The sequence below is a fragment of the Arachis stenosperma genome, chromosome 9, assembly GCF_014773155.1.
Source record: "Arachis stenosperma cultivar V10309 chromosome 9, arast.V10309.gnm1.PFL2, whole genome shotgun sequence".
NCBI lineage: Eukaryota > Viridiplantae > Streptophyta > Magnoliopsida > Fabales > Fabaceae > Arachis > Arachis stenosperma.
The window spans coordinates 299,866-323,333 of record NC_080385.1 but is presented as its reverse complement, the minus strand read 5'-3'; the positions used below and the strand labels follow the sequence as shown (position 1 = coordinate 323,333).

Genomic DNA, 23,468 nt, shown 5'->3' with positions numbered 1-23,468 from the left:
AGTATATAAGGATGCATTTATTTAGAGAGACAGGACATTAAGATAAGGATATACAGACACAAGATCGTATTTGATATAGAAGATATAGAAAGATATTGTATCCCAAAATACTGAATTAGTAAATTTAATATTCATTCCGATAGAAAAGACATAGAAACAATAATAAAGATATAATTTATTAATTTTTTATAATTATATGTTTTATTATTATATTTTTCATCTCAAAATTTTTAAATAAAAAAATAAAAATAAATTAAATTTGTATAATTTATTATAATTTATTATTAAATAAAATATAAATACATAAAATATTATGTCTCTATTTTTTATGTATCTTATCTTGTTTTATGTTGTTCCAGAAACAAACGCAAGATAAACTAGTTAACTGCTGAGATTTGAATTAGATGTGGGGCCAGACAGATTAGATTAAGAATCTAATTCCTGATGCGGAGGATTCGAAACCCTCTTGTGGAACATTGGATAGATCTGGAGCTCCAACTCAAGCGCAGATCATTCACTTCCTCTCACCATCGACGGCGCCGTCTTCCTTTAGGTAAACCTCTGTTTTACTTCTTATAGAATCTCCATGTATGTTTTCTTTTGTAAATTAAATGGCAATACCGCTGAGATTTGAATTTTAGTAATTATATTGTTTTTGATTTCTTATTCCTCCTATATTGTGGAGTTTCCTCGTACGTATGAGGAGGGGTCCCATTCCTGATGATGATGATGCTGTTCCGACGAAGGGGAAGGTTGTCACAACCACCGGGGGATGGCCGGAACTGCTCCGCTGTACGACGACAAAACCACACCCTATCCTTCTGGACGAGCTCATAGCGGAAATCCTGCTGAGGATACCGGCGAGGTCTCTCGTTCCATTAAGGAACAGCGTCTGCAGTTCATGGAGAACCCTAATTTCCAGTTCCCAATTTGCCAAGGACCACCTTCGGCGTTCAATGGCGGTGGATCCAGGCTTGAGCCACCCACTCATGGCCTATTATAGCCAAACCTACAGATACCCCATAATCGGAGTGTTCTCCGTACGATCTGTGATGGAGAACGCTCCCCATGAACCCACTAAAGTAGTTCCCTATGAGGGACGACGCTTCCGCCTCATCATTGGCTCTTGCAATGGATTGCTGTGCTTGCACGATGAAGAGCGCCAGGATGGATTCATAATAAGCCATCGTGCCATGCTGTGGAACCCCTGCACTGGATTCACCTCCCAGCCGCTTGAAATTGAAGGTCTCCTCTGCACTTGCGGATTCGGTTATGATCATGTGAATGACAAGTATAAGCTTTTCGCGATTCTGGATAACAAATCACGCATGTTTACATTCGGCCCAAAATCTACCTGGAGAACAATCCAGGATTTCTCCCGTAATTTTCGTGACGGCAATTACAGGGGTTGTCAGGTGAATCTTGTAGGGCTTTTTGTAAGTGGCACTGGCACTCTGAATTGGCTTTTTCACCGCTATCTTAGTTTTGTGTGGGTTCTTTCCCTTGACTTGGTCAAAGAGACTTTTAATCAGTTTTCCCTTCCCAACAGGGATTCAGATGATGATCACAGGGTGACTCCCCAATTGGGTATCTTGAGGGATTGTCTTGCTGTTTGTTATGAGACTAAGAAAACTCATTGGACTGTCTGGTTGATGAAGGAGTATGGAGTTCCTCAGTCTTGGACTAAATTGGCCATAATCCCCCACCACCCGCTACTCGGTCGTCGTCCTTTAAGCCTACAGCCTATATACATGTTGAAAGATGTTCTTCTTGCTATTGCTCCGAGTGGCAAGTTTGTTTTATGTAATTTAAATGATGGCAGCATAGATATTCCTAATATTGACAGCTCCACTGATGGCATGCCCAAACTTGGTCCTTTAACTCGGAACGTATCTGCAAGGAAGTTTCAACTCTATCATGAAAGCTTAGTTTCACCGTTCCACTTTGGTCTTCCAAGTTGCTCATCTGAAATGCAGTTAATTAAGCCAAGCCTATAATCACTTAAAGACGGTTTGCATTTTGGGTACTTTTTTGGAGAAGGATTTCCTACACTATCTCTTGAATCCATAACTTTATTATCATTAATGTAGTGCCTTGTTTTTTTGTGTTTTATAGACTCTGTCTAACTGTCTTTATGTTTAAATGTTTTTTAATTAGGTTCCTTATGAATGTATTCGTTTGCTTTAGTTAGATATGTGTTTATCATGAAATGCTGTATAATTTATGTTTTGTATCGGTTCGATTTGACAAAATTGCGAGTGCAACATCTGCAAAGGTTCAGGTGCAGCGTGCAAGTGCTACGTAACACCATATTTAACATGAGAATATGTCAACTATAGAGATTAGTTTATCAAATAAACCTTTTCGTTATCATTAATTAGAATATAAGATCGATTCAATCAATAATAATCTTATATGCCAATCATGGCCTTCCTAAGATGCTGAAAACAAAACCCTGTTCATATGACAATTTGATTAAGGGTGTGTTTGTCATTCACGTTGGGGAATAAAAAAGCGTCTTGAACGTCCCACTGTTACGTTTGGCAATTTTTTGGAACCCCTAACCCAGAAGTGCTTTCATTCGTTCACGTGAATGTTAAATTTCTAGCTTCTACGTTCAGCGTTGAGAAGATTAATTACTCTTTCAGATTTGTTTCCATCACTGCCAAGGTAAAGATTTTAATTTTTCTTTTATTATTTTTAGTTCTTTCTTTCATATTTTAATTTTTATGTTAACCGTTATGAGGAATTTGAATAGCAAACTATGACGGAAAACTATAGCTTACTGTATGTTTGCAATGCTGTATGGAAATTCCATTCCTCAATGTGGTTTCTTATATCAGTTTAAACTTATAATTTTTTTAGTTGAACCAAATTTTGATTATTTGACTTCTCAATGTAACTTTTTATTGATTGTATTTGATATTTGAGCTGTGTTGGTTTCTTTTTTTTTCTACCAGTCCTTCATTGACAAGTTCCGCTATAATGCCAAGAGAGCATCCCTTGTTCAATCCAGAATCAAGGTACTTGATAGCATCTGTTTTTTAATTACCAATCAAATGCTCAAAAGCTTCATCACACACACGCGCGCGCACACACGGAGAGAGAGAAAGATCTTGTATGGTTGGTTATTTGAAGCTTCTAATTAAATCACTAAAATTGAAATTTATATCTTCTCTGAACAATATTTCAGGCTTTGGAACGAATGGGCCATGTGGATGAAATTATTAACGATCCTGAGTATGAACTGCTATTTTTTTTTTCCTTTTTTTCCTCATTAAATAATTCTCTTTCAAGCTGTCATTAATTATGTTTTATCTGGTTCAATATAGTTACAAATTTGAGTTCCCCACCCCAGATGATAGACCAGGCCCACCCATCATAAGCTTCAGGTAGAAGAGCATTAACCCTTCTTTAACTCACATTGTTGACAAAAGACATCTATACATAAATGAATCTGTGACACATGATTGGCCTATCTCTAACCTTATTTTATTATCTTTTCTGCAAAATTTTACTGCAGTGATGCATCATTTGGTTATCCTGGGGGACCCATTCTATTTAAGAATTTGAATTTCGGCATTGACCTTGACAGCCGTATTGCAAGTAAGAAGCTTCTCCATCCCTGTGCATGACTTTTCTCCCCTTTCTTTTGAATCCTTGGTAAAAATCATTGTAATTCACTATATTATCAGCCTATATTAACATAGTTTACTATTCATATTTTGTAATGAGTGTAAATGGGCTTGAGTTATGTGATGAGTATAATTGAGTTAGCCTAATAAGTAGAAGTCTACTTTGTAGAAGTAGAATTAGATATTAGTAGAAATAGTATAAATAGTATTGTGTGACACACCACAGCAGCCAAGAAGTTCAGGGGCAGAAAGGAAAAACTACCCCTTTCAAATACACATATTACATATAGGAGGAGAGGCAAGAAAACTAAATGAATGAGTGATGGAGATCACTGTGCTTTTAGGAGTTAGTTAGAAGGGAGAGAAATATAAATAGACGTAATTAGCAATTGTGGGGAGATGAAAAAGAGTGGAGTGGAATTGGGGATAGAATTGGCCTCTTGAAAGCCAAATTATCATTTCTGTATTCCTTTTTTTATCACACAGTTATTTAATACAATCCTCACTGAGGAATTATAACATTGATATTCCCTTATCTGTGATCATACTCTGTTCTTCTACTCTCTGTTTCTATCTTCTATTTTCTCCATATTATCTATTTGGTTCTGCTATTCTACTGTGATATAAATTGTAATGGAATATGTTGAATTTATTGAAGGCTCTCGTCTCTCTGGATTCTCTTTTCTCTATTCTAATTTTTTATCAATAATTCTATTCTTCTTAGTTATATTCATACTTATCACACTCATATTCCTATACACATCCATATTACATAGAAACCATTAGTCATCATTTCGTCTCCTAGCTTATGTACAAAAAATCCAAATGTTCTATTGTAATCACTAATAGAGTAAGCTATTGAAGTCTAGAGTAGTAGTTAGTTAGTATAATAGAGCCAGCTAGGATAGGACAGCTGTTAGTTACAGTTTCCATAACTAAAGTATGAACTATGAAATGACTGTTCAGATTTTTCTTATCTTATCTCCTCATTGTATATCAGCACTAATCTGTGCTTAGCTCATTAAGGACGTACAATACACAATTCAAACCACTATTGCTTCTCTTTGAACTCTCTCTTTTCTTTCACCGATCTTGAAGTCCTACCTATTACATATTGATGATTGTAGTGACTTTTATGATGCCAATGCATGGTAGATATGCCAGCCTGGTTGCATCTTTTCTTCAAACTTGTCTTGAATACATGTGCCCTACGGCTGTGTGTGAGATAATGTTGTTGAAACTAGTAAAGGACTGCCACATTGTTTGTCTCATGTTATAAAATATAAATTGTATCCTTTGTTTTTACAGTGGTTGGACCAAATGGTATTGGCAAATCGACTATACTCGAATTAATTGCTGGGGAACTAAATCCTAGTTCTGTGACAGTTTTCCGATCCGCTAAGGTAACTACTAAATCTGCCAACACTTTCATCATTGCAAGTCAATTGTCTCTCACCTTCATGTCATGCTATCTTTTGCTTTACTATGTGACCCTTCTAATTGATGTTTTGTGTTAGTGCACTATATATTTATTCATCCATGATAATTTTGAATGTCAGCTGCTGAAAAGTATGCTTCTTTATTTTACCAATTAGATACAAATTTAAACTAGCTTACGCATGATTTGCAAAGCTAATGTTGGAAAGATAAATAGACTTTGACATGCAAGGACTACCTATTATAAGAATGGCGATGTCTCTCCTTTATGCTCTCTTTTCATCATCATTGTTTTGTCTTGTTTTGAAATTTGGGTCATTAGTTATGCTTTCTGCCTGTCTGTCTGCAGGTTCGTATAGCAGTGTTCAGTCAGCATCATGTTGATGGACTGGACTTATCTTCAAATCCTCTTCTGTATATGATGCGCTGCTATCCTGTAAAAACTATTGTAATGTTTTTCTTCAAGAGTTTAACTACTATTTAGTTGTCATCTGTTGACTGAGCCATAGTTGCATCGCACTTATTTTCTGGTAAGAATGAAAATCGTTAAATGCAATTGTTATTGAAATGTTGGGAAGAATGCAAGGATGTACATGATAATAGCTGCAGTTGCATATATTTGAAAAGTGATCATTTTCAGAAAACTCTTTTTGGATAAATACGTACATTCGATATTGGTGCTAATGACTTTTATCTATCACTACTAAGAATAATCCAACTAAGAAAAACATCCTGCCAGCACAGTTTCTTAAAAGAGTACCATTATCTATCATAATGGTCTAGGCCCTTGTATATGCAAATCTGAATAGAAAATCAAAATGCTCTTGAAATTGAAGTTATTGGAAACTACACAAAAATCACAAGAAAAAGGACAGTAATTCCAACCATTTCTGTTATCATTTTGAATCACTTAAATTTGGCTTCATCTTAGGTCTCCAAGTCACTTATTCATGCTGCATTTGGCTACTCTTAAAGCTAAAGAAGGGTGGTCCATTTTCGCAATTCACATTCAATCTGATTACTCTTGGTCTTTTCCTCCGTGGCTAGTTTAGTCTTGCAAAAAAGCTGCTTTTTAGTCTTACTATTTTTGCTCTAGCTCTAGTCATGGACCATTTACACCTTATAGTTATTTAGTATCTTTGGTGTACATTGAATTCTCATCGGGAAGAACCTCCAGTTTGAAAACGAAGAATATGAAAGGTAATTTGCAAAATAAAATGACAGATGCTACGTAATTTACAAAATAGAATTGTATGTTGACAATTTTGGCTAAAGTAAACAGATGCTTTTACAAAAGGTTAACGTCCAAAAAGAAAAAAGGTTAACGTCCAAAAAGAAAAAACGTCTAAATACCAAAATTTCATGTCGTAGGATACGCAATACTTCTTTCATTTAAATATGATAACACAACAATAATTAAAAACCACTATGAATAGCAGTATATTTATAACTATATCTATATACAACTACATAGACCCTATGACAACCAAAATTCCAAGATAACTTGTTGAATTAACCAATAGCAGTAGACAATATGCTCCAAAAATCATTTTAGGGAAAGTTTTAAGTATCTCCACACTAAAACCTTGTGGCTACATCAAGAAGTTTGACAGATTCCAACACATTCTTTGAAGTTTCAGTGACAACTTCACTGTTAATATAGTGATATCGGCACACTGGCATGTAGACATCAGAACCAGCAATCAGTTCAGTTTGTGTCTCTTGTGTCTTCCTGAGAGTGAAGAAAGCACGCTTGCAGCATAATTCAGTATCAGCAAGCGGTATTATGTGAAGCACAGAACCAAAGCTTTTCCTAAAGAACATAGATAGCAGAAAAAAAGTTTGAAAAGCATCCAGATTGGTAACATTTCCAGCGCAGTAAAACAAATGTATTGAACACAACAACGATTAGCATATCTGCATAAAGTACCTCAAGTAATCACCATCCAGGCCAGCAACAATCACAATTTTACCATCTTCATCAGCAGCCTTGCAGCAGAACTCATCTATACCAATCACATCCAACTGCATCCAAAATACTACTAACATTCAGCCAACATTACATCTAGCTAAGGGTATCGCTTTACTCCTCTATAAGAGAACTAAATTACTATATCAACTATGCAACTATAGCACCACAAATTCAAATAAGCAATAGTCAACCGTAACATAATGAAATATCGAGACTACCTTTCGATAAGCATCATGACCATATTTTTCATTCATGTGTCACAACCGAGTCAATGGCATATCTTGTATCCTTGCTTGATTTTAACATAGCCACGTTTCTTCACAACATAAAGAGGAATTAGCCCCCAGCAGAAGATTCTACAAATCACTATCAGATCACAGTTTTTCAGTTTAAAGAGTACTACTCTTTATTTTATTATTCGTTCCAAGGGAAAGAAATTACGTGGTGAAGCATGTATAGTCAGCAGTAACTGAAAAGGAAGGGATTCCCCACCAAAACACCAAAGTTTCATTGTGATAGCCATTGATACCACTTCAGAGGCGGGGGTAACAGAATTCCCACTTCATAAACACATTGTATGAAAGAAACAAATGGTGCTGACCAGTTTTTGGAAAGCCTTGTGGGAATTCTTTCACATCGAAAAGCCCATCCCCAAATTGGTATGCTAAATCACAAGGCTGCTCAGTTGGCATAACTTCCTTAAAGTCTCTCAGTGCAAAATACAAAGGAGCGAAAGAGTCGGCAAACGGTGCCAAAATTGATCCACCTGGGTGGTTGTGAAATAGTAAGCACAATCAAGTGTAACCTTGTAACCATGATGCACCCACAACCCATGGCCATAAGGGCCACCCCCAAAGAACAAAATAATAAAAAGAGGTCGATCAACTCAAATGCATTCCTCAAATATCCTTCATTAAACCACAATGTCATCAACATATTTAAAGGAAGACTAACATTTGAAACTTCATATGTAATGTAACTAATTACTGATGAAATGAATGACATTGATATGTTACAAGCGCATTTGAAGATTTATACGTTTGTTGTTCCAAATTTCACTTACATGATATATATGCAACATGATATATATTAGTTAAAGCCGTGAATTATTCAACTAATTATTTGCATATTGCAAGGCTGAAGCTCTAATAAATGCACGAGTTAAAGGGATACCGTACAAAATTAAGTAGGGTCATAGAAACGATGACCTAACACATTGTTGGTCTCTAACACAAACTAAACATGTTATATCATGAATCACGAATCTGTGACACATACCCACTGTATCTGTGACACATTCATGCATAAACTCCTAATTTTCACTTATTTCTATATATCACTATCATTGGACATACTCTGCACAAAAGCATTGGCCTCAATTGTTTGGAGCTCCCAGGGCAGCAACATTCTCTGCAGTAGTACCCGCATTCAATACACACCAATCAAGCACTTGGAATCCGTGAAAAAGTGCCACACAAGGAACCCCCACCGCCAATTCAGGGAATTCCGTCAGAAAATCAGGATATTCATCTAGATTCATAGCAAGAATCTGAGCTTGACCAATCAGATTCCTTGCTTCATTCATGAGGGAGTAATCCCTGGCCACAAGAGGAGCCCTTTTGAGTAACACATAGAAGCGAGCATGGTTCATAATTTGAGATGCAACATCAGGACTGCAACCAAATTCTTCAACTGGATTCTGATTCTGCTCCTCCTCATCTGTCCTTGGTTTTTTGTTATTGTTATCTGGAGATTCCACTTGGAATCCCTTATCCTCCTTCTCATTTTCTTCTTCTGAGGAGTCATCACGAGACTTCCTTTTGTTGCCGCTCAGAGCCTTATTTCCCAGACCTAGGACATCGTCATCGCTATGAGCCATCCTAGAACAAAACCAGAACTCTTCAAAATCAACAAGCATCCAACCCAAAATTTACACATAAAAGATATTTTCGTTCTAAATCTAGATCCAACTTTATAAATATGAACCAAAAACATTAGAAAATTAAAAATTCATCTAATAATCTTTCTTTCCTTAAAAACAAGGCACACATAATACTGAACTTTAACTAGTGTGAAACCCTAGCCTAGAACGTGAAACCGAGTTTTCCAAAACTAGAACTACACAATAGAAAAAAAAACGAATTAGAATTCAGGATTCAGCTGTTGCAATTGTAAATAATGTGATAATGATTTGAAGGAGAACGTAAATCACAAAGAAAATCCAAATCCAGAGCACTAACAATAGAAAAAAACGAATTAGCATTCAGGATTGAGGTGTTGCAATTGTAAATAATGTGATAATGATTTGAAGGAGAACCTAAATCGCGAAGAAAATCCAATTCAGAGCACTAAAAACGAAGAGAAGAAGAGAAACTTACGAAGAAACAGAGATGGAGAAGAATTTCGCGCGAGTCTCTGCGATTTCAAATTTGAGTGTAATCGTTAGTAAATAATGTGATAATGATTTGAAGGAGAACGTAAATCACAAAGAAAATCCAAATCCAGAGCACTAAAAACGTAATGATTGATCGAATTGCAAACATCATTTACTCAAAAGATATATCACAGAAGAGAAGAAACTAAATAGCAACGATAAATTGAATTTTCTTTTTCTCCGCTGATGGATTTGCGTGATTATACTTGTAGAACAGTGAGAGCAATGAAGAAAAGTAAAACTTACGGTTTAATTGAATTTGCGAAGATGGAAGAAGAGAAACTTACGAAAGAAACAAGGATCGAGAAGAATTTCGCGCGATTGTGTGCAAATTCAAATTTGAGTGTAAATTATATATGCGCGTGTGTTTAAATTTAAGTGTAATCCTGTTAGATGAAACGAGATAAAAGCCCATAAAGGCCCAATCAATCCTATATGAGAGAATGCTTTTCACTTTTTTAGTTTTTTATGTTAAATCATATATAATATAAAGTTATATTTACTCACTATTAATACAATATTTATAATTCCTACTAATAAAGAATGGATGCAACACAAAAATATTAAACATAATAAACTCAGGTTTACCGTGATCCCTATCATTCTTTTGTTTAATTAAGTAGTATTACTATAGGAGTTAACAAATTTTTCGGCCTATGTGCTAAATTAAGTTTAAGCTTTATAGTTTATACCACCTTTTTTTTATAGTGTTAAACTTTTAGAAACCTAAACTTTATTACTTTATACCACTAGCTAGCTAGTAATTATTTATACTTTGTAGGCTGTTAAACTAGAAAAAATATATATAGAAAAAAAAAACACTAACAAGTGTTTTTTAAACAACAACAAAAAAATTGTAAGAATAATAGTTTCAATAATCATTTTAAAGACTAATCTATATCGTATTATGAGAGTAAAATAATAAGATATTAAAAATTAAAAAATAATGATAAAGATATTTGTAAATAAGTACTTAAAAATAATGAAAAAAAATTGCTATTTTTAAACGTGTGGTTACGTATTTTGGATTTGAATTTTAGAAATTGAGAATTTGGGATGAATGATAACTGTTCCGAATTGTCCATTTATTTTTATCAACACTCTTATTCTCATTATGTTATGTTTTATACAAAGACATGTTATTTATATTCTATAATCACGTTTTTTTTTTCAAGATACAGTAAAATTCGTTGTATTTCATGATAATTTAATGTATATAATATAAGGATAATAAAGTTAAGGCAATCTAAATCAAAGGACGAAGAATAAAAACGTATAATCCTTCCCTCGGTCCGAAATAAAGTTCATTTGAACTAATTCATGTACTAAAATAATTAATATATTTAGACATTTTGTTAACACATTATAACAGCAAAAATAAAATATCTTTCAAATTTTTCGTTATATATTTTTGAATATATTAATTTTTAATTTTTCAATAAAAAAAGATAAAACAATTAAAAATAACATAACTGATAGATATCAAAACTAAAAATATTTTCACAATTATTTTAACTCACTATATAACTTATTAAGTTCTAGTATGAAAATTTTTAAATTTTTCAATTAAAAATCCTATTACATCTACAAAAGAATTAAATTTTATTTTTATAAAACTTATCAAAATATATTTAAATTAATTAGTTTAAATAACTCATACCTAACATAACAGGTATTACTTAGTCAATCTATTATCTCTTGAAATATATGTATTCATTTGATATCAAAAAAAAAAATGCTAGATAACTAAGGCTTTTTTAACTAAGTTAAATCAAGTCAAGTTTATTTATGCGTATTTCTTTTTTTGCGTTCTTCTTTCTTCTTCTCATCTTTTTTCATTATCATCATCATAGTATCTTTTTCTTGTTCTCTCCCTTTTTCTGCATCTTTTTTTTCTTTCTTTTTCTTTTTTATTACTAGCAGAAGACCCATGCAACGCACGGATAAAAAAATTTTATTCACGACATAAGTTCATTTTTTTATTTTCTTGTATTATTAATTTTTACATTAGTATAAAAAATTTTATGTTTTAAAATAGACATCAAACAAATACAACTGAACTAAAACAATAATAGTAGAACTTTTTAAATATATATTTTGTTTCCCTCTAATAAGGTGGTGATCATCATCAACAACACTCTAATTCAAACCCTAATCCAAATCCATTGTCAGCAATGTTAGACCTGCATATCAACAAAGTACACTCAGCTAATAGATCCACGACGCTTCTTTTGAACGATAGCCAAATATAGAATTTAGGGTATATGGAACAAAACGAACTCCAAACGCAAAAGACAATAAGAATTAGGGAAAAATAGAATCTATAGGATATGGAAAAAAATATACTAAACAAAGAATTCTGTTAAATAATCCACTTACCAAATTATATTTAAATACTTTCTTATACACAACATTAGATGTGGAGTTCCAATAGTTATCATCTTTATTAGACAATAATATCTTCAATTTTGATCTTATTGTCACTCTAGATATCACAACATATAACTGCCAATGAAAAAAATTGCTCGTTGAAGATAAATACCAACTAAAGATAAAGTTTGTCCTTAACTCTTATTAATAGTCATCCCAAAGCAAAGACTAATTGAAAACTGCCTGCACTAAAATTTAAAAAGAATATCATAACTAAATTCATCAAAGGAATAAAAACTTTGTGACCGATGTTATTTCCAGATCTTGAACAATAAGTCGAGTTCCATTACACAATTCATTTGCCTGATTTATGTTCCTTAGCAAAATAATAGGAGCATCTTTTTTCAATTTAAGAACATGATTTGGTATCCTAAACATGTAATCTAATTCAAAAATTCAGTTGTCAACTAATCAGTTTCAATCCCATCTTGACAATCACTTTTACAAATAGAAATTATAGCTCAAATAAACCTTTTCTATATATATATATATATATAGGAGACTCGAACCCACAATCTCTTAATTAAGTATGGAAAGACTATGCCATTTGAGTTATTACTCATTGGTATATATATATATACCTTCATGATTGGATATTGACCCATGAAAAATTAGTACATTCTTGAATAAAAAGACCTCTTGATCTATACAAAAAAAATACAAATAAATTTATTACTAAAACTAAAAAAAAAATCTACTACAAAAATAAATAGATACTTAAATAAACATGTATATATGTATAAAAAAAAAAAGAATAAAAATCAAAAGAATGTGAGATGCTTCGACTTATATAAAGGAATAAGAATCAAAAGAATTTTAGTAAAGATAAATAATATATCATTAATCAAATAAATAATAATTACCAAGAGAATCAATTAATCGTTTTAATATTCTGGTCAATACATATTTTACGTATATCTATAATACAATATTATATCTTAAATATTAATATTTAATTAAAATACTAACTTTATTTTTATATTAAAAATAATTTTTGTTCCAAAAATATATTTTGATTATTTATTTCTTTTAATACCGCTTTTGTTTTCGCACCGTCAAATATTTCACATGTTCAAATTGCAGTGAATACCGAAATTATCCTTAGATTGAATATTAGAAGTGGTTGGTTTTGGTTGAAAGTGGGAAAAATATCTGGTTGAGCTGAATGGATCATAGGGCACTTCTCCACGTGGAACCATTCAATTTCCTCGATTAACTAGTTATAATTCAATTTTGGTTCATGTACGTACCAAAAAATAAATTAATTAATTAAAAAATGAAACCATTGATTAACTAGTTATAATTCAAACTAGAATACCATTTTTTTTATATTTTACTTTTAATATTAAAAGTTGCAATAAGATAGCTTGTTATTATTATTTTCTTCATTCTAATAATGTAATAAAAGCAGATCGTGCAGACCTTTATTTTTCTTTAAGTCAAAACATACCTTTCAATTCATGTAGCTGTTACTATATATTATTATATATTCATTACATTTAATATTATTTAATTATTCTAATAGTTATTAAAAATAGAAAATAAAATAAGTAATAGTTAAAATACAAAAAAAAAAAGTTAAATTACTTTAAACCTTTTTTTTTTTGTGACTTTTCAAACATTTTTGAAACATAGCAAAGTTAAATCTATTTATGGTAATGTTGAAGCAAAATAACAAAAATGTCAAAAAACGTAGATAGTAAGGTATTGTCCAAAGCTACGTCTTTCTACAAAATCAAATTAAAGGTTTTAGAATTTGAAACCAAGAAAATGAGAATGGAGGCTGCGTTAGGAAGCAAGAAGATATGGAAGTGGCACCAAATAATATCAGTGACGTGTCACGATCTTAAAGGACCGTAATAAATAAGTGAGCTACGAGGAACCACAGAATGAAATAGAGCGGTAATTAACCACACAATAAATAAAGTGGTGTAAGATTGGAAGGTGTTGATTCTTCAATGAAATTTAAGCCATGCATGTGTCACTCATCAAAACCATTTTGCGGTGGTTGATTCAATAAATGACTCATTTTTGGTGGAACAACATTTTGTTTTTGTTTATAGATAAACTTCATTCCAGTAGGTATTAAAACATTATGGATTTAGTTCATTTGTATCTTAAATTATATGTCAAGACTATAACATATTTAAGTTTTTATTGGAACAATTATATTAAATATATATTAAAATTAGTTATTAATATAAATATACATTAAAAATAAATTAAATTTTATATATATTTATACACAAATATATTAATAATTAATTTTAGTATATATTTAATATTTTTGTTGTGAGAAATGCTATTTATACACCAAAATCAGTTATCAGTGTATTTTTATATGAATAATATATGTGTGATTTAATTTATTTTCAATGTGTATTTATATTCTAGCATATATTTTATACTAGTGATAATTGACTTTTATGGCTAATTTTAATGTACACGTAATATAACCTTTTTGTTATTGAAAATACAAAAATTTAACTTTTTAATTCATTTATTTTATATTTATTAAAAGAATAAATTTTAAATTTTTACTAATAATAATTTTAACATATGTGTTTTTATGGCACAAGTTAATTAAATTACTAAAAAATTATATCTAAAATTTGAATTTGAGGTCATGACATTAAAAATATATATTATCATACTCTTATCCAATACAACCATATATTATATAAGAGTAAATTACTGTTTTTACACACAAAAGTTTTATATGTTGATAAATTTATCCAAAAAAAAAAAATTATAATTGTATTCATAAAAGATGGATTTTATATGATAAAATTATCCAAACGTTAAAAAATAACCTAAAAATCTCAAATTACTCTTTTCTTAACTCTAATCCCAATACCCTTTTTTAAAATTTTAATTCTCTCTTTATTCTTTTTATCAATTTTACCACATTTTTCACCAACACCATTATCTCTATCACCGTCAGCCTCGTCTTCTTCCTTTTTTATTGTCACAACCATAAACAACAACAACTACAAATAATTAAACTACAAAAATATTCAGATTTTCTTTCTTTTTTTTTTAAAAAAAGAAGAGTTATGGAAGCGAAGAGAACCATTGCGAGAGAAACTCTAATCCAACTAAGTTGCGCCACTGCTGTCCACACTGTCCTTATTCTTTTTGGTTCTGATTCCGCATATTAGATTTGCAGATGTGGAGGACGAGGAGGAGGAAGAAGAAGAGAGCACTATTCAGAGGAAGAAGAAAAAGACCAGGTATCTTCTTTTGAAAAGATGAAACTAAAGAAGGGAGCACTATTTGGACCTAGGAGGAGAATAAAAGAGAGTTTTTAAGATAGAAAAACAGTTACTTCACTGTGGGATGATCGATCTGCGGCAACACTTACTCTTTTACAGTGACCAGAACCAGCTTCGTGCGCCGGCAACTCCTCCATTGCCCAGTTTGTGAAGGTTAACGCCTTTCGAATTGGGACAGAAGCTGATTTCAAGGAATTGAAGATTGAAATAAGTTGCAAAGAGGTGTGTCGTCTCACATCGGAGCTAATAAAGGAAAAGAACACAAGGCGTAGAGCAGAGGAGCAGTTGCAGGAAGCAAAAATTGCAAGAAATTAACAAAAAATCATCATTGTCGTTGTTGTTTATGATTGTGGAAAAAGAGAATGGTGAGGCTGACGGTTGATGACGATGGAGATGGTGGTAGTATTGGTGAAGGAGGTGGTGAAATTTCTAAAAAAAATAAAAGAAGGGATGGGATTTAGAAAAAGATGATTGAAATTAGAGTTAGAAAAAGAATAATTTAAAGTTTTAAAATGATTTTTTAACATTTGAATAATTTTTTGTTATGAAATCTATCTTTCATAGATATAATTATAATTTTATTTTTTTTTTGTAAATAAATTTATCAACGTTTAAAATATTTGTGGATAGAAATAATAGTTTACTCTATTATATAAAAATGTATGAACGAGTGAATGATTTTTGAGGTGGACCTTGGACCTTGGGGGTGAAGTGCAACATAACAGTAGTCATAGGTGGGGACAATTAAATTCTATAATGCGATATGCTACTAATTATAATATATGTGGCCTCATATTTAGAGGCAGATCATTTGGATTCACAAATTAAAACCATATATAATTAAGTTTTTGGTTTACTTCTCCTTTTGATTCACCCGCCTTGCTCAGAAGATGAGTTATGATTATATATGATGGAGATGCAGATTGGAAAAGGAAATTTCTCTAGTACTTCTTCCCTTTCATCATATTCCCATAAACTAATTACAATTTTCCATTTTTAATTTAGTTTGTATTTTCAGTTTTTCTTTATTATATGTTTAGTATTTTTGCTTTTATTTTTTTTTTTGGAAAAAAAACCGTGAAATAATAAAATTCTAGTTTTTTATATTTACCTCTATCTTATTGTCATTTTTTACTGTACTCAATCTTAAAAAAAAAAAACTCAAAATAAGAATATAAACCAAACATACATTCGGAGGTTAGACACCCAAAAAAAATATTCATTCTGAGTTTGAATATTAATAATAGAAAAGGATTTATATCATCTCATATCTTAATTAAAAGTCTATCTCTTTTCCTAACTATATTGTTGTTTTTTAAGAACGTATAGCATATTAGCATATTAGACTTTTAATAAAAATATATATAGAGAGAGAGTAAAAATTTATCTGTTATCCTTAAATGATTGATATTTATTCAAAAAAAAAAAAAACAAGTGAAGAAGCGAGCACTATAATTAAAATTATAACTTAAATTTTGGTAGACATACCCAAAATTTAAATATAATGTTATAATTGATGTAATTTATTATAAGCAATATTACCAAATTAAACAAATTTAGTGAAATCAGGCATGTATTTCTTTTCAAGTAAAACCGTAGTATACTAACTCTTAGCTTCGTCACGTGGTTCAATCATCATGACTTACTTAATTATTTGGTCCCCTCATGGCTGAAAGAATTCAAATTTATCTCGGAAACTATATTATGTCATGTCACAAAACTATTAACCATTTAATATTTTTCTGAATAAAATTATTGTGCTTACTTAATTCTGCGCAGAAATGATCTAACTAAATAATTTAGCTAGGAACATATCCAAGTGACATCACATTTTAGTAATAAGATTATGTGATGAATTGATATAGTAATAGTAGAGTATAATATTTGTTGATAAATATTAACATTCCCTGCCTTCTCATCCACAACATACACACTTGTTTATGCCAGTTGTGTCCTAGTGACCATCGAAAAACTTGGATAGGTCTGGAGCTCCAACGCCAGCACAGATCATTCGGCGGCGCCGTCTTCCTGTAGTTGAGCCTCTCAATGTATGTTTTATTTCGTAATTAAAATGGCAATACCGCTGAGAGTAATTAAATTATTTTTTATTTCTTATTCCTGCTTTGTTGTAGAGAAGGATATGAGGAGGGATAATGATGATGCTGTTCCGAGGAAGGGGAAGGTTGTCACAACTAGGGGTGGAAATAGGCTAAGTCAGACCAGGTTTTACTCTTAACAAGCTTAATTTGACATGTAATTTAGTATAGGCTTTTTAATAAGTATTGAGTTTGACCTGTTGTTAAATTTGACCTGGCCTAAAGTTCTGTCAAAAGGTCTATTTTTTTAATAATAATTAAATTTAAGATATAATTTAATTTTTAAAATTATAAAATATAAAATAATAAATTTATGAATAATATTGATACAAAATATACATATATAATTAAAAAGACAAATGGCTAAGTGGATAAAGGTATTATTATAAGATAGAAGACTCAAATTTAAATCATTCTAATAGCATTTTTACTAGTATAATAAAACTCTCTATATATATTTGCAGGTTCAGACCGGCCTGACAGGCCCAACAGACTATTTCAAAAGTCTAGGCTTGGCCTTTTAAAGAATATAGACTTTTTTAATAGCTTGAGCCTGGACCTATTTTACTAGGTCAGACCAAACACAGGTCAGCCTGCAGACCCCTGATAGGCCGTCTGGCCTATTTCCACCCCTAATCACAACCACACAGGTGTATCCCTCCTTTATTTTTGCTCAGCCTGGACTGGACCTTCGTTGACAAATGAACAGCCCATATTCTTTCCTTCCACACAGGTGTATCTCTCCTTATTTTTGGTCCAACCATTAAACTGTTTTTGGACATATTTTTTTCTATAACAGCATCCTTTGTTCAGCCCATCACCGTACCCCCAATTGACCGCTCTTTCTGATTCTATATCGTTGACCAGATCACAACATCCCTTCAGTTTAGCGATTCCTACTGCATTAATGCCTTCCGTTTTCATTGGGATTTGAGTTTGAACTGATTTATCATTACTCCATTCATTCAATATATTTTTTGTAATTACTAAATTATCCTTTCCACCATCTTCCTTTCTTAGCACTGCTATCACCAACTCAGTCGCTCGATCTCTACTTACCAATGACACTATCGAATCCCTCGCACCTGAGATCTCGCATATTTCTGGAAAATAAGGTTTACCTATCTCGCATATAAATATTTTTTGTACTTTTATGAATTTTTTTGTGCATAGATACACACACTAATTAATATAAAAAAAGGAGTTAAATATTAAAAAAATATCTAATTAATAATTATTTTTTAATGACTAATTAACGATTAATTATTTATTCATAATTATGCCAGATAAAATTTTTTATTCTAAAATAATCGTTGTTCTAGAAAATGGTTAGATATTTAGTAATGATTGTGTTTGAATTAAGACACACAAATTATGTATGAAAAAGACCTAAAAAAACAAAAAAATTAATATAAAAAATTAAGTTATTGTAAAAAAATTATAATATTATTTTTTTATAAAAAAAATTAATTAACATACATGTATGTGTGAGTAATTTTTATTAAATTTAAATTAATTTAATTAAAATTAGTTGATAAAAATATTTAAATATATAACAAGATTGGTAATTTTAAACTAAATCGAATTTGAATATACTATATTTAAAATGAGTATATAAGGATGCATTTGTTTAGAGAGACAGGATATTAAAACAAGGATATACAGACACAATATCGTGTTTGATACAGAAGATATAGAACGATATTGTATCCCAAAATACTGAATTAGTAAATTTAATATTCATTCCGACAGAAAAGACATAGAAATACTAATAAAAAATATAACTTATTAATTTTTTATAATTATATTTTTTATTATTATATTTTTTATCTCAAATTTTTTAAATAAAAAAATAAATTAAATTTTTATAATTTATTTTAATTTATTATTAAATAAAATATAAATACATAAAATATTATGGCTCTATTTTTTATGTATCTTATCTTGTTTTATGTTGTTCCGGAAACAAACGCAAGATAAACTAGTTAACTGCTGAGATTTGAATTGGATGTGGGCCCAGACAGATTAGATTAAGAATCTAATTCTGATGCGGAGGATTCGAAACCCTCTTGTGGAACATTGGATAGATCTGGAGCTCCAACTCAAGCGCAGATCATTCACTTCCTCTCACCATCGACGGCGCCGTCTTCCTTTAGGTAAACCTCTGTTTTACTTCTTATAGAATCTCCATGTATGTTTTCTTTTGTAAATTAAATGGCAATACCGCTGAGATTTGAATTTTAGTAATTATATTGTGGAGTTTCCTCGTACGTATGAGGAGGGGTCCCATTCCTGATGATGTTGATGTTGATGATGATGGTGTTCCGAGGAAGGGGAAGGTTGTCACAACCACCGGGGGGTGGCCGGAACTGCTCCGCTGTACCACGACAAAACCACCGCCTATCCTTCTGGACGAGCTCATAGCGGAAATCCTGCTGAGGATACCGGCGAGGTCTCTCATTCCATTAAGGAACAGCGTCTGCAGTTCATGGAGAACCCTAATTTCCAGTTCCCAATTTGCCAAGGACCACCTTCGGCGTTCAATGGCGGTGGATCCAGGCTTGAGCCACCCACTCATGGCCTATTATAGCCAAACCTACAGATACCCCATAATCGGAGTGTTCTCCGTACGATCTGTGATGGAGAACGCTCCCCATGAACCCACTAAAGTAGTTCCCTATGAGGGACGACGCTTCCGCCTCATCATTGGCTCTTGCAATGGATTGCTGTGCTTGCACGATGAAGAGCGCCAGGATGGATTCATAATAAGCCATCGTGCCATGCTGTGGAACCCCTGCACTGGATTCACCTCCCAGCCGCTTGAAATTGAAGGTCTCCTCTGCATTTGCGGATTCGGTTATGATCATGTGAATGACAAGTATAAGCTTTTCGCGATTCTGGATAACAAATCACGCATGTTTACATTCGGCCCAAAATCTACCTGGAGAACAATCCAGGATTTCTCCCGTAATTTTCGTGACGGCAATTACAGGGGTTGTCTGGTGAATCATGTAGGGCTTTTTGTAAGTGGCACTGGCACTCTGAATTGGCTTTTTCACCGCTATCTTAGTTTTGTGTGGGTTCTTTCCCTTGACTTGGTCAAAGAGACTTTTAATCAGTTTTCCCTTCCCAACAGGGATTCAGATGATGATCACAGGGTGACTCCCCAATTGGGTATCTTGAGGGATTGTCTTGCTGTTTGTTATGAGACTAAGAAAACTCATTGGACTGTCTGGTTGATGAAGGAGTATGGAGTTCCTCAGTCTTGGACTAAATTGGCCATAATCCCCCACCACCCGCTACTCGGTCGTCGTCCTTTAAGCCTACGGCCTATATACATGTTGAAAGATGTTCTTCTTGCTATTGCTCCGAGTGGCAAGTTTGTTTTATGTAATTTAAATGATGGCAGCATAGATATTCCTAATATTGACAGCTCCACTGATGGCATGCCCAAACTTTGTCCTTTAACTCGGAACGTATCTGCAAGGAAGTTTCAACTCTATCATGAAAGCTTAGTTTCACCGTTCCACTTTGGTCTTCCAAGTTGCTCATCTGAAATGCGGTTAATTAAGCCAAGCCTATAATCACTTAAAGACGGTTTGCATTTTGGGTACTTTTTTGGAGAAGGATTTCCTACACTATCTCTTGAATCCATAACTTTATTATCATTAATGTAGTGCCTTGTTTTTTTGTGTTTTATAGACTCTGTCTAACTGTCTTTATGTTTAAATGTTTTTTAATTAGGTTCCTTATGAATGTATTCGTTTGCTTTAGTTAGATATGTGTTTATCATGAAATGCTGTATAATTTATGTTTTGTATCGGTTCGATTTGACAAAATTGCGAGTGCAACATCTGCAAAGGTTCAGGTGCAGCGTGCAAGTGCTACGTAACACCATATTTAACATGAGAATATGTCAACTATAGAGATTAGTTTATCAAATAAACCTTTTCGTTATCATTAATTAGAATATAAGATCGATTCAATCAATAATAATCTTATATGCCAATCATGGCCTTCCTAAATAGTATGTTGGGAAGATTATGTGAGAAGGGTCGGATTAGATCTCTTGACATTGGTCATAATAGGGTTAGTATTACGCATCTTCAGTTTGCAGATGATACTATCCTGTTTTGCCCGTGTGATCACAAGCCCCTAATGAGCTATAAAAGACTGTTAGGAGGGTTCGAGCTAATAACGGGATTAAAGATAAACTACAACAAATCTGTCTTGATCGGAGTAAATTGTAACAATGAGGAGGTGGAGCTAGCTTGCAAGACGTTGGATTGTAGAAAAGGTTCGTTACCTATGAATTACTTGGGCATTCCGTTAGGCGCCAATCCAAGAAGAATAGAAACATGGAAGCCAGTGATTAGAAAGGTGGAAGATAGGCTTAAGGGATGGAAAAGTAGGCACTTGTCTAAAGCCGGAAAATTGGTTCTAATTAAGGCAGTCTTGAATAATCTGCCTATGTATTATTTGAACTTGTTTAAGATGCCTAAAGCAATGGCGGCAAAGATAACGTCTCTTCAGTCAAGTTTTTTCTGGGAAAAAAATAATGGAAAGAAGGGGATGGCAACAGTGAACTGGAGCCTAATTCAAAAGCCAAAGAGCCAAGGAGGGCTGGGTGTGGGAGATCTAGTATTAAAGAATGCAGCACTCTTATTCAAGTGGTGGTGGCATTTTGACAAAGAGGAGTGCCCACTTTGAAAGAGAGTGGTGTGTTCATGTAATAAATTAGATTCTTAAAATGGGCTGGAAAAACAACAAATAAAAAATACAGGGAGTCTTTGGAATACTATTGGAAACTTGAGATCTAGTGAAGCTGAGCTTTTTAACATTTACTATGAAGGTATGCAGCGACAATTGGGAGATGGAACTAGAACGCTATTTTGGGACGATGTTTGGATGAAAGACGGGAGGCTTAGAGACAGATTTTCAAATCTCTACAGGGTAGCTGTTGATAAGGCGCGTGCACCATCAGTGATTGTGGCTTTTGGGATGGGTATGTATGGAGTGGGGTTGCAATGGAGGAGAGCTTTGTGGTCGTGGGAAGAGCAAGAGCTGAGTGAGCTACAAACAGGCCTAGCGAAGGTGGGGATTCGACAAAGCGAAGTGGATAAGCTGATATGGAAACATGACAAGGAAGGTACTTTCTCTGTAAAATCTTTTTTGAATGTGGTATATAAGAATAAAAATCTAGGACAAGAGCCGAATATGTTCAATTTTTATAACAATTTGTGGAGGAGTTTGGCTCCCCCGTGTGGAGATTTTTGTTTGGTTTGTAATCTTAGAAAGAGTGAACACCAAAGACAGATTAGTTAGGTGTAGAATCTTACCAACATCAGAAATTATCTGTGTTATTTGTGGCAAGGCACCAGAATCTGTTCATCATCTGTTTTTCACATGCGAATATGCATGGAAGCTGTGGGATTCGGCTCTTAGGTTTTGGAATATACTTTGGGTTTGGGCAGGAGATCCTAGACAATGTTTTGAGTCGTGGATATATGGAGCAAATAGGAAGAGTGAAAAAGAGGATTGGATGACAACCTTTTTTGCTGTAATTTGGTCTCTGTGAAAACATAGAAATGATGTTGTCTTCAAGAAGGAAAAGGTGAATATCTCTCTATTGGAACAAGATGTATCGTGTTTGGTGCTAGCTTGGGCAAGAGACAGAAGGTTTCGAAGAACAGGTGCTAAGAATTGAGATATCTAACAACTTATTGGTGTCTTGTTTCTCTTGCTGCATGTGTGGCTAGAGTTTATTCCTTATTTTCTTGTGTAATGTCTGGTTTGAGTTTTGTCTTTCCTAGTTTAGGGAGGGTTGACTAGCCTTGGTTAGACTTGGTTTTTATTTATTTGTGCGTAGCTTTTTTTTTTCTAAAGGTTGTGTTAGCATGAAAACTATCAAAAAAAAAAAACTCTAGGGTTTTAGTTTTTCAATACACCAAAATTACTATGCAATTCTTGTCTTATCAAAAAAATAATATTCAGTCTAAAATAAGGATTTAATAGAGTTTGGTTGAAGAAGATTAAAGAAGCGTACATTAGGATTATGAACTTTATAAAAAAAATTACTATTCAGCCTAAAATAAAAATTTGATAGATTTTGGTTGAAAAATATCAAAGAATCACACATTAGAATCACAAACAATAAATTAAGATGGTAATCACGAATTTAGATATGCT

At 32.7% G+C, this 23,468-nt stretch overlaps 4 protein-coding genes and 1 pseudogene across 6 annotated transcripts; 3 read left to right on the top strand and 2 right to left on the bottom strand.

Moving 5' to 3' along the window:
* Nucleotides 1–368: 368 nt before the first annotated feature.
* LOC130948454 (ABC transporter F family member 3-like) lies at nt 369–6,301 on the top strand. 2 transcript variants are annotated; one of them, XM_057877195.1, is made up of 8 exons: nt 369–553; nt 2,609–2,670; nt 2,961–3,023; nt 3,194–3,240; nt 3,333–3,392; nt 3,524–3,606; nt 4,944–5,038; nt 5,422–6,301. In XM_057877195.1, the coding sequence occupies exons 1-8, from the start codon at nt 445–447 to the stop codon at nt 5,554–5,556; spliced, it is 654 nt and encodes a 217-aa protein (XP_057733178.1). In that variant the 5' UTR covers nt 369–444; the 3' UTR covers nt 5,557–6,301. The 2 variants fall into 2 exon arrangements, with proteins under 2 accessions (XP_057733178.1, XP_057733177.1); XM_057877194.1 differs by lacking the exons at nt 2,609–2,670; nt 2,961–3,023; nt 3,194–3,240; ... (2 more) ...; nt 4,944–5,038; nt 5,422–6,301 and adding an exon at nt 686–2,377 and having other exon boundaries at nt 371–553.
* A 258-nt stretch (nt 6,302–6,559) lies between these two features.
* On the bottom strand, nt 6,560–7,878 carry LOC130948173 (thymidine kinase a-like; annotated as a pseudogene).
* A 310-nt stretch (nt 7,879–8,188) lies between these two features.
* On the bottom strand, nt 8,189–9,789 carry LOC130951991 (uncharacterized). Its single transcript, XM_057880753.1, has 3 exons — nt 9,766–9,789; nt 9,423–9,459; nt 8,189–8,924 (listed from the first exon to the last, which is right to left on the bottom strand). The coding sequence occupies exon 3, from the start codon at nt 8,921–8,923 to the stop codon at nt 8,420–8,422; it is 504 nt and encodes a 167-aa protein (XP_057736736.1). The 5' UTR covers nt 8,924; nt 9,423–9,459; nt 9,766–9,789; the 3' UTR covers nt 8,189–8,419.
* A 9,471-nt stretch (nt 9,790–19,260) lies between these two features.
* LOC130948833 (F-box/kelch-repeat protein At3g23880-like) lies at nt 19,261–21,183 on the top strand. 2 transcript variants are annotated; one of them, XM_057877706.1, is made up of 2 exons: nt 19,261–19,435; nt 19,540–21,183. In XM_057877706.1, exon 2 carries the CDS (start codon nt 19,553–19,555, stop codon nt 20,861–20,863), a length of 1,311 nt encoding a protein of 436 aa, XP_057733689.1. In that variant the 5' UTR covers nt 19,261–19,435; nt 19,540–19,552; the 3' UTR covers nt 20,864–21,183. The 2 variants fall into 2 exon arrangements, with proteins under 2 accessions (XP_057733689.1, XP_057733688.1); XM_057877705.1 differs by having other exon boundaries at nt 19,524–21,183.
* Nucleotides 21,184–22,133: 950 nt separating this feature from the next.
* LOC130948168 (uncharacterized) lies at nt 22,134–22,986 on the top strand. Its single transcript, XM_057876886.1, has 3 exons — nt 22,134–22,428; nt 22,574–22,724; nt 22,866–22,986. The coding sequence occupies exons 1-3, from the start codon at nt 22,134–22,136 to the stop codon at nt 22,984–22,986; spliced, it is 567 nt and encodes a 188-aa protein (XP_057732869.1).
* The last annotated feature ends 482 nt before the right edge of the window (nt 22,987–23,468 follow it).